Raw genomic sequence first — 11,660 nt, 5'->3', positions numbered from 1 at the left:
AAATCTTGAAAGGATTTGAGCACTTCTAGACTTAATTGATGCCATAAAATAAAGAGTTGAAGAAAGACAAGTTGTGACAATATGAAAGCAAGCTGAGAAAAGTTAGAAGAAAGAGAAGATATTTGAAGACACAGAAAAGAAGAAAGACGAAAGAGAGAGAAATTTAGAAGCCGAGTTCGGTGATGCTTTCAGCTACTAGAGTGCAATCGGAACGCACTTGAGCGACAGCACCAATCTCACCTTCGACTGCTCTTCGCACGCGCTTGATTTAAAACGAGCAGCTCGTGGCAATAAAATCAAAACAAGCAAAAATATCATCTCAAATAAACAAAAACAGCACCGTGAACCGAACTAATATTATTTGACTATCAACTGAGTCGAGCCCACATAAAACTGAAGTATTTAATTGTTGAATCTCTTATTCTTGATTGTTCTTGGGAAGTCTCGAAATAAAATCTTAACTGACAGCCGAATATTATTTTTTTCATATACTCGTATCAGTTATCAGCTTAACAGAAAATGTCTTCAACGCCATTACCCGAGGAGAGACTCTTAATTCAAAACCCGCTCAAGGCATTTCCAAACAACAATGCGGGCAAAACTTTCAAAAAAACTGAAAAGGAAAGGCGGAATGCTTTGAATCCCGGATCCATTCGTGAAGGGGAAACTCCCGGTAGATATTTTGAGATCCGAGAAGATATGACCGGGGAGGGTATTAGAGGCGAAAATGACGATGATTGGGAGGGGCAGGGGGAAGAAGGGGACGAAGAGGAGCACAATTGTCCCTCCGTCCAAGGTCTTCAGGGGGCGGGGACTGCAGGAGCGGGGTGTCGGAGTCCAATTGTTGAGGTACAGCTCCCGCCCACACCTGCAGGACAGCGACGTCATCACGGTGCTGGATCCGCTGCAGATGATAGAAATCGAAAAAGAGTTCTGGGCAGCAATTATTCGCCAATGAGAACCGAGGACAACCACCGTCTTAGAATCAACACAACTGATAGCCGCCCATACTTGCAGGACACAAGGATTACCGAAGGTAAGCTTCGTGTTACAATAACTAAGACCAATATGAATACTGTAGCAAAATGTTAGAGTCGGTCGGCCGAAAATTGATTTTGTAAAATCATAATGAAAAGTGAGAAACCTTGGGAAGAGAGGGTATCGAATACCTGAGAGGGACCCCCCTAATTGCGCTCTGTCAATAACAGTGTAACATTGGTCGATGAAACTAAAATTACTATAAAATTAACAAAAATTGTTTTAAACTGTCAGCCAGAAAAAAAATCATGCATTTTCTGTTGCTTAAAACGTTATGTGGTGTTCGAAACTATGTTTTTATACTTTTTCACTAATTTTTTGAGGTAGCTCAGATCTTTGATCAATCTAACTAGAAGGAGAACAAAATTTGAGATCTCACTTGATTTTGAGGTCGAGCCTTGATCAATCTAACTAGAAGGAGAACAAAATTTGAGATCTCACGTGATTTTGAGGTCGGTACCATTTTAACTCGTTGAACAGAAAGCCTTTTCAAGCACTCTTTCACTAATGCTCCTCTTCCGGTTTTCCAGTTTAGATTCGATCGATTTAAGGGGAAAAAATCATTTTTGTATACATTAAAAATCTCTGGAATCCATTGTTAGTTGATTTACTTAAGCTATGGATTTACAGAATCATTTTTTACTGCAAAAATAATCTATTTAAAAATGATCTCAGTTTTGGCAGTGCGGAACGTGATTTTCTGTAATAAAGTCTATTTTACTATATATAGCATTAAGTTAGCGTCCGAACTTCTAAGTATAAGGATACATTACATGCGAAATTCATCTCGTCTAGACATGTCATTCGCCGCATCAAACAAACAGAATTAATTGATGGTATGTTTTGATACTACTATCAGTATTAAGCAAATATTGGCCTTACCGAATTCATCCAACTTCATCATTATGAGCAAATTAACAAGTAAGTCACTATTTCAAAGAGACAACAGATCAAAAACTGATAATGGAAGCGTTTCAGGACCATCTTTGAATTATAGCATTACCGTTTCATCTATAGAGCCGAAGCCACAATTATTTTTTTTGCGAGCTCTTAAAATAATTTTTAAAATGTAAATGTTTTTAGGTTTAATCTTAGAATCAATTTAAATCGGCGTGCGACTTCTGGATGTCATGATTTCAAAATGACAAAAACGCGTGCAAAGGAGAAATTTGTAAATATTGACACTCCACAATTTTGATGCCTTTAAATGAGTCATATAAAGTATTCAGCCAAAAAGGAAAATACTGTTGGTGCCAGGTAATAGAAAAAATGGTTGCCAAAAAAGAATTTTTTTTTTTGGAAAAACCAGCCCCACACGCAATGCCGACAATTGTTTTATTAACAATTTCCACTTTTTATACCACCTGAAAGTTATTGATACCCTTGGCTCAAATCTAAAAAGATATATAAAGATATTAAAAACTACTTAAAGATAAGCTACTTTTGGTCGGGCACGAATGCTTTCGATTTAGCGAAAAAGTTTTTTCAAAGTTCTACGTAGGTTCAAACAACATTTTCGTTTGTTCAATTTGAAAACTGTAGAGCGCGACATGTTTAACTTTGGTCATCGTTCCTTCACATATATAGGACAAATAAGAAGCACAACTATTCAGTTTTACCTTAAGAGTGAGGGTTGTCATTTAAAATTTGATCAGCCATTTTTGACAGGATGTTTTACAACTATTTGGACTTTTTAATAATTTGAGTTCTTGTTTTCGGGTTAAAACAATTTCAATGTACTTTTTTGTCATAAAAATCCTACAAGTGCTAAAAATATTTGTGGAAACTGTTAGCTGAAAAAAGCTTCTTTTACATGGAAACTTTAAGATGAGAACTGATCTTATAAGAGCGTTGTATGACAGTATTTTTTCCTTCTAGAAATGTTCAAAAAATTTTACAACCAATTTTTCTTTCGATTTAACATGACATAAGGTTTTAGAGTGAAAAATTTTCAAATTTTCAAATTTAAGTTTTTTAGCCATTGAGGCAGCCGAATCAAGTACATCTTTCTCAAATTACTTTCTTAAATTTTTTCTTTTACTTTTTTATATTACTTGTCAGTTGCTAACCAGATCAGAATTTTGTCAAATATTCTTTAGCCCAATAAACAACAACTACAGGGCTTGAAATTTTTTTTTGTAAAACTGGACTCAGAATCATTATCAACCGCTTAAAATGGATAATTAAAAATCGAATTGAAAAAAAATGTTTTCCGGTTTTTTTTTTTCAAAATGAATTTATGATAAAATTGAAAGCAATCCAAAAATTATTAAAATCACATAATTGAAAAAAAACAATCACCCATTTTCTACCTAATTACAAGGTAACACTACATTAAAAAATTTACGATGTCTTGATGTTTTTCTGATTTTAATGGTTTTTTGTGTGGAAACTTTTATCGTGAAAAATTACTGAAACAAAACTGTAAAAACTTTTTGATAAAGAAAGCATTTCTTACTTTTAATAAGAAGTTACATTATGGGATATTTCTTTGTGAAGGATGATCAAATCGAGTATAATTTTTAAGTAATTTTTTTGCTCTGACCAAATTCGGCGTTGAAAATGAAGAAATTACGGATAACGAAATTCCAATTTACAGAAAACTTTTCTTCTCGGATGGTTTGAGTACTGCCGCCATAGTCATTTTAAAATTAATCGAAAGCGTAAGCAAGAAATTAAAAAAACGTGCGGGTTTAACCCGTTCTGAAGAAGGTTCCCTATTGACTTGATGGAAGCTAATCAATCGTGTTAATTCATACAAAATACATTTTATGATACTAATTTTTTGACATTGGCTGCAGGGGAAGACTGAACACTCAAAAATTCAAGGTTTACAATTTTTTTAATTATTTTTATTTTGTTTGAAAAAAGTTAACGTATTTTACTCTTCTATAATTGATCCAGAATAGTTTGGAAGTAACAATTGGCTTATTCGGCGTTTTGCCCTGATAGAGCAGAATTGTTTTATTTAGAACGCTACTTATCAACGCTTTTCTTAAGCAAATTTGGATTACTTATTGGGTCGAAAACGAAATTTTGTTTCAGTTCGCAAATCAAATTAATGACTCTTACAATTGACTCAAACCTTAGACTAAATTTTTTGTCTAAAAACACTTAATTATGATACTGTTATAATGGTGATTCCTTTGAATTGCAGAAGAGTTATCAGTAGGCCTTAAAAGGCATCTCTACAGATAGTCTATTTTGTAACATTTACTAAAAAAGTTAAATTGTTGAGCAAAGCTCTTTTTTGCCACTCGAGGTCGTTTTTTTGCATCTAAATGTTTTGCGTGGTAACATTATTGCAGTCATTATTGTTCAGGCTGAGGTAGAACTGAAACTACAGTCAGATGAACTTGAATTTGCAAACTTTGATTTCATATAGCAATTGAACTGATTTTTTTATCTTTTTGTCATGTTGCTGTCGTTTTCTCTGCCACTAAAAAATATAGGTTTGAAATTTTGACTCATGCTAGATGAAATTTTGTCGAAGGAACTAGCAGAACTAAAATTCGTTTCTAGTTTCAGAGGTGTTCAAAAGGTGTTTCAAAAAATTCAGAGGTATTTTCATTGCAGTCCAGCTGGCAAAAAATATTATTTGGAGTTTATTGATTTAAACATCTTTCAAATCCCTCCTCAATCAAAGATACAATCAGAACATAGCAAGTTACCCGAATCAATCAAGGAAGGTTATCTTGCAAGATTTTACAAGTTGAATGTAGATGGTAAGTGAGAGCTCGTCCACACACATAATCATTGCCTTGGCGGAAGACCAAACACTCGATCTGACGCTCTGAAATTGAAAGCTTTATCATCAATCAAAGTACCTCTCTTCGAGATCTTTGATAAGATGACATTTTTAAACTCATGAAATAGATGATCTTGTTTTAGCACAATGCTAAAAAAATAAGACGATACGACACAGACGCATACAATTATTGCTTGTTAATAGGCACTCTTGCTAATCGCTAGATCTGAGCGCCGTATATTCATTGTTTTGAAGCATTGTGCTAGAACAAGGAGAACGATCTCTTGACTTTAAGTCTCACCTTTTCAATGTTCCAAAAATTTCAAAGTTAAGTCGTCCCTTTAGTCAAAAAATCATTGATTTCTCAGATTTTCAGATTCTCCCTTATTTTGAAAAGCCAGAAATTCAAATGACTCATTTTTCAAGGATTAATTAATTGAGATTACTCATCAAACGATCAAGATACTCAGAAAAGATCCAGATACGAGAGCTGAGATTTTAACACCGAGCCGCTTTTGCTCGCCTTATTGTGGATTAGAGTTTGGATATTTATCTGGGATTTGGAATTGCTACGTATTCCCGCAGGCAAAAATCGCGGATCATGGTGGGCCTCAAGCTGCAGATCGTAACACAAGGGCTTTCATTACCTCTCCCCCTCACCATCTATCCCTAATCTAATAAGGTTACATGATAATGTCAATTGTGACACCCCCTGCCCGCTAACTCCCATTTCCATTCCGATCGGGTTTGTTTTCATTGCAGCTCCAACTGACAATAGTTATATACTCTGGAGTTTATTGGTTTAATGTCCTTCAAATCCCTCCTCAATCAAAGATATTATCAGAACATACCAAGGAAAAACTGTTATTCTCTCAAACAAGTACAGTCTGTTTTGAGGACACGTGAATTATATAAATTTCACAGATAGACTAACCCTGTTTCAAACCCTGTAGTTTATCGACCCTGTCAAAACTGATTAGTTTCTATTTGCTCCAATTGAGCAGCAAAACCAAATATGTGCCCAGGCTATAAATTACGTCAGCATATCAAAATGGCCGTCAACTAAAATTGAATAAACAAGTTGTTTCTATATTTAGGATTTGAAGAAAAACTGATGATCGATTCGGGCCATAATTTCAGGCCAAAGATATTTTCAAGATTTCTTTCAAATTTTTTACTGCAGACTTTTATTGCAGTTCAGCACCTTGATCATGGTTAATTAAATTATTTCCAGATTCGGTTTGTTTTTAACAAGGTGTTACATAAAACAAAACAACTTTGATGCCATCGTATTATTGTTATGACCCTACCCCTTGAACATACAATATTCAATACTAGACGCCATGAATATGGCCTAAAGCAAGGTCTCAGTATTATTTCTTCAGAGTTATGGTCTAGTCTGACCCTAAACTAAAGCCAAGTTTATGCCCGACAATCAATATAGTCAATTCAAATGTATGTTGACTGGAGCCTCTGAACTTTTAATAAGCTCCTGGGACTCCTATGGTTCTATCAATACCCAAAATCAGTCCAATATTCAAAACACAGATCTGATCGTTAAGCTTGTCAGTTAGCCTACAGTTCAGTAAACATTACTCGTTCTTAAATAATTTAAGTAATCAGAGTTGTTTTTTTTTCTTATTTTTTGTTGACTCTTAGAGTTTCCAACAAGTTTCCAACAAGATTCTTTGGAACAAGATTCTTCAGTACATTGTGCTTTCCTTAAGTAGATGGTTTGCTCCTAAAAAAACGATAGTTTCTAATTTCTTTCCGTTTTCTAAATGTATTTTAAGCTAAATATGACTATTAACTTTCAGCATAAAACTCCGAGCATGCAGTGAAACTAACTTATAATTAATTTATGCCTATTGGTAAATTCATTTATATCCCAATGTGTGTCCGCAGGTATGACCGGGATCCAAAAAGACAACTTCAGTTCCTCTGGAGACTCGGACTGTCAGTCAATTAAGTTGACAATGGACGAAACTAAAGATATTTCAAAAGATAAACAGGAATTGAAACTTCAGCAATTCCACATTCAGGAATCAGACGTGGGTTTCAAAGAATCAAAACTAAACCATATGCGATGCTGTTCTAAAAGATGCCCGTTGCGTGTATATCTTACAGTAGCTTTTATTATTCTTCTGTTTGTGGTTATAATTTCACTGTCAATTACCCTGACGTTTACATTATTAAACAATAGTAAAGATAATGTTCATGGCTCCACATCGGGTTCTGAATACGGAAGCGCCGACAACTCGGAACCTTCAGACTACGATTATAACGACTACTCAGATTATTACGAATACGGAACACCAGAAGATCCGAGCTTAGCTGGTGCCGATAAACAAACAGAACCCGAAGACGTGGGTCCGAGTGACGAGATCTTTTCAAACCCCGGCATCGTCTACCGGGTGGATCCGAGGTACTTCCACGACAGTGATGGTGACGGACATGGGGACCTTATCGGTGTGACTCAGTTTATGGCCTATTTCAAGTTCATGAAAGTGAGTTCCACTTACGAAAGTGAGAATTGCTATTTGTTTCATACTCTAAAAAGCTACAAATACTTACCTCCTTCCCGATTACAGACAGATTTTCTTAATAAATTAAAAACTAATGATTAGCTTGCTTTAATTGAAAAAAAAACTCAATTTTTTAAAATTGTTTTATACTCCACTCCTGTTAAATTTTGTTACTCGGCCCGATCATATAACTAGCTAGGGGAAAAAATGAATTGATCAAAATTACATCAAACTTTTATTAGCGTTACATAACTCGAGTTAACTGAGCGCTTTTGTTCAGTAGTTTTTTTTGCATTTTTTGATTTAAAAAAAAATTGATTTTTTTTAATGAAATTTTTTTAAATTTCAAATTGTCAAAAAGTGTAGAGGTTAATTTTCTAAAATGGTGTTTGGAGGTGAAGACAGTGTTGCTGTACCCTCTGTTACAAAGTGGAGACGAGTGGGGCAATGAAGTGACCGACTTCTACTCCCTCTCCCTCTCTCCCCCCTCCCTCGGCTCCCTTCTCCATCTGATGGAACTAATCAAACAGGCACACTCACATCACATCAAAGTGGCCATCGCATTCAATCCCAATCAGGTACTCTTCAGAAAATGAACAACTTCTATTGAGTTTGCTTTCAAGAAGACAAAAATGCAAATAGCTTAGTTAACTCTATAAACGATCCAGTCCTGAAGAAACACCAAAAAAGTCGGTTAGTTACCTATGGCCTTTTTTGCAGTTTTTCAGCCTTTTAAACAATTGCTGATAATAGAAAATCAGCATTTTTTCTTCAGTTTTTTAGTTTTCTAGTCTGATTTCATAGTGACTTTACACATCAAGCAGTAAGACGTTGGAGAACCCATTTAGACTTCGACCAGTAGGTTTCTGTTCTGTTTTGGGAAAAATCGATAATGATTAAAACAGTAGCTGATTGTTTGTTTCTGTCATTGTAACAGGTGAGTACCCGACACTCGTGGTTCCAGCAGGCATCCAATCACATTCTGTCTCAAGGGAGAGAGGGGGGTTCAGGCTATGTGGACTACTTTGTATGGAGTGAATGCGAGGTGGGGAAGGGGGGACCATTCAAGTATCCCAATAACTGGGTCAACGCAGCAGGAAGATCTGTGTGGCACCCTCTAATGGCAACAGGCACAGTAGTTAATTCAGGTAAACGTAGAAATAAATAACACGAAAAATGTTTTCGAGAAGGGATCAATTTGCTTATTATTTACAAAAATATCCAAAAAAAATCCATCTAGAAGTAACATCAAAAAAGTCCAGCTAGCTGCCTATCGAGTGGCGTCTTCAAATAGGTGTCTAAATTGCCTGCCTCCATTGAGTGCAAAAATCTTGCTTTTTATGTTGAAGAAAAACGCTACTAAACGTGAAAAATCTGATTCGAGAGTTTTATCGATTGGGTCTATGGATCAAGTTACTATCAAGCCCCCTAAATTCATTTCAGGCAGTAGCGGATTTAGGGGGGGGGGCGCTTTTACTTTTAGGAAATCGACCCCCTGCCGACCCAAAGGGTCTCTCCTTTGTACTGTTTTGAGATATCCGTTTTTGGCTGACCGACCCTAAAATTTTTCTAAAGGCGCCTTTGGCGCCAATATATACTAATTTTGAGGGTGGAGCGCGCGCCAAAAAAACGTGATTTTTTGGTCAATATTTTTCAAAAATTGCCTAAAAACGCCTTTCTAGGCCTTTTTTTTGAAAAGTTTGCCGGCGGTGCAGAAAATTTGGTCGAAATGGGGTCTTTGTAGTGATTTGGGAGAGCTCAGAAAATCAATTTGGTCGACCTAATCCGCCCCCCCCCCTCGAGAAAATCCGAGAACCGCGCCTCATTTCGGGTAAAGGTTAATTTAATTCTCAGTCAAATTTATTGGGCTAATCAGAATGAAAAATTTGAACGCAGCGATAATCAGTTTTGGTACAAATTAAAACTGATTTACTGTTTCATTTTGGACCCAAAGCAGTTTTCCCGCCCTGTAATAATCCAAGAATGGCTCCCTCTTTTAAAATACGCAATTTATTTATTCCAGATAGCACAATTAAACCCGACCTCTGTTATTATTCTCAAAACGGACCATATACTGCCGAGTTAAACTACACAAACCCCACAATTAGGGAGAATTTAAGACAGGTTCTCAAATATTGGACCAATATCGGGATATCCCAGTTCTTACTGAATGACGCCGAGTATTTAATCGAGACTAGTTTGGACCAAAACGAGATCCAAAACGGCTTCACAGAACCCGACGATTACTTGCCGTGCAACGGACGGTACAGCTACTGTAGAGTGCCTCACTTTTACAGTCGTGACACCCCGCCGACGATACAGTTCCTCCAGGACCTTAGACTGTTCTTGGAACCCTTCGGAGGCTCTATAATTCTAAGACTCGACCACATGAATTTCAAGTCAAAAGCGGCCTCAAAGAAGTACCTGGAATTGTATGTCAATCAAACTCATCAGGCGGCTGATTACGTAATACTGTCGCCATTTGCAAGCATTTATCCTCAGGTTAGAGCACCGCGAGAATCTTTTGGTTGGTTGAAAAATAGTTCCTCCCCCAAAGACAAAAATGGATAAAAATTGTATATATACAGAAAAATATACAGATTACTGTAGGTATAAAATCGAATTATCAACAACCGTTTTACGAACGATAATCGATTATATGCAGATAGAATCTTTTTTTTCACCAAAAATAAATGGATTTTTATTGCCAAAATAATCGATTTTAAAGTGTATAAAACACGTATATAACCTGTATATAATATGTAGATAATCAATGTATAAAATATGGCGGAAACAGTTAAGGAGATCTTGTTTTACCTCCTTGTTAGAGTGTAAGCGAATCGTTTTACAAGGTAAAGTATGGTTATCAAATATGTTTGTCTTGGCCTAATTAGTTTGCTCGCACTTTTTTGTAAGAAATGGACAATGAGAAAAGGAAACAAGCCCGGCAATATTTTAAAATCATTAATTGCACTTGGGAAGCGTAGTGTTTTATTACGAAGCTTTTTTTTCTAACCTAAGTCGCAAATGAAAGTTCTCATTCGGTGGCACTTTTGGTAATTTCAATTTAATCATATTTAAGCCTAATTAAGCAGAAACAATTTAATAGCAAAGGTTGTTGCTTTATTTTTGGGGTAGTGTTAGACCCTGTAAAAAAACAGATATTAAGAGATTGTATGGGATTTGTTGTTTTTTGTTGTTATTTGCGACGCTTTGGAAAATTTTTGCTCTTCTCGCAAAAATTTCATTTTTTCTCGAAAACTACTGTAATGATGTTCAAAAAAATGGTAACAATGGAAAAACTGGCTACTCTTCTATGTGCTTACTTGTTTATTTAGTTTCTTTTCATTTTAGTCATATTGTAGGGTCGAAAAATTCAGTATGAGGATTTTTGACCTATTTGTTTTGAATTTTTTCATTTTTTCAAATAGCAAATGCACAAATTTAGGATGAAAGTTTCAATAGAAAAATCATGGAGATCTCCTCTTCCCAAGTGGTTTTTCCCTGAATTTGGTAGAAAAAAATTATTGCCTCAAACAAGCCCATTTTTTGAAATTTTGATAAATTTTTAGAACTTTTCTCAAAAACTTCTCTGCCAAATCGGAGATGAAGGGTTTTATCGAAAAAAAGTTGTGAAAACTTTTCCTGAGCAAGAGGCTTTGCCCTGAATTTTGAAAAAAATAAAAATATGACCTGAAGGAATGTCGAATTTTTGAAAATTTGTTTGTTTTTTTTTGGAAACCTTTTTTTTTCTTCAAAAACTAACCTGCTGATTCTCCGGTTGATAACTGATTCAAATAAAATGGTACTTAGATTTTGTGTTCGTAACCTGTTTCTCCTTTTTTGTAGAAAGGCCGATAGGTCTTCGGTAAAATCAACTTTTGAAATTTTTTACAGTTTTTTTTAGAATTTTTATCACTATTCTCGAAAACTACTAGCTAAATCGGATATTATTCAATATATAAATCAAGGCGTGCAAATCTTCTCTGCATCAGAAGTTATTCCCATGTTTCAGAAGAGATAAACTTATGGGTTTAAGAAAAGTCAAACATTTGATTTTTGATCAATTTTTAGACCAGTAAATTTCCGGTATAATAAAAAGTTCATAATTTTTTTATCCTATTGTTGAGAAAAATTGGTTTGAATGTTTTGTTTTCCTTTTGTTTGAAAAAACCGGCCAAAAAAAGCGGTTCTATGGAAATTTTTGAGCAAAAAATTGCAGTCGGTTTTCGGCGCGCGCTTCCCCCTCAATTTAGTATATTTTGGCGCCAAAAGCGCCTTTAGAAAAATTGTAGGGTCAGTCAGCCAAAATGTATATCTCAAAATAGTACAAAACGGGGGACCCTTTG

The 11,660-nt window shown here is 35.4% G+C and overlaps 1 protein-coding gene across 1 annotated transcript in view; it reads left to right on the top strand.

The window, feature by feature from the left end:
- Positions 1 to 519: 519 nt before the first annotated feature.
- LOC134844729 (uncharacterized) overlaps positions 520 to 11,660 on the top strand; it is a 15,425-nt gene continuing 4,284 nt past the window's right edge. The window contains exons 1-5 of the mRNA XM_063861542.1: positions 520 to 1,036; positions 6,692 to 7,293; positions 7,707 to 7,889; positions 8,249 to 8,459; positions 9,335 to 9,813. Of these exons, the coding sequence (XP_063717612.1) occupies positions 520 to 1,036; positions 6,692 to 7,293; positions 7,707 to 7,889; positions 8,249 to 8,459; positions 9,335 to 9,813 (1,992 nt within the window). The remainder of the gene's footprint in view (positions 1,037 to 6,691; positions 7,294 to 7,706; positions 7,890 to 8,248; positions 8,460 to 9,334; positions 9,814 to 11,660) is intronic.

This window comes from Symsagittifera roscoffensis, chromosome 4 (assembly GCF_963678635.1).
Source record: "Symsagittifera roscoffensis chromosome 4, txSymRosc1.1, whole genome shotgun sequence".
In the NCBI taxonomy this organism is placed as follows: Eukaryota; Metazoa; Xenacoelomorpha; order Acoela; family Convolutidae; genus Symsagittifera; species Symsagittifera roscoffensis.
This window is presented reverse-complemented; position numbering and strand designations above follow the sequence as displayed.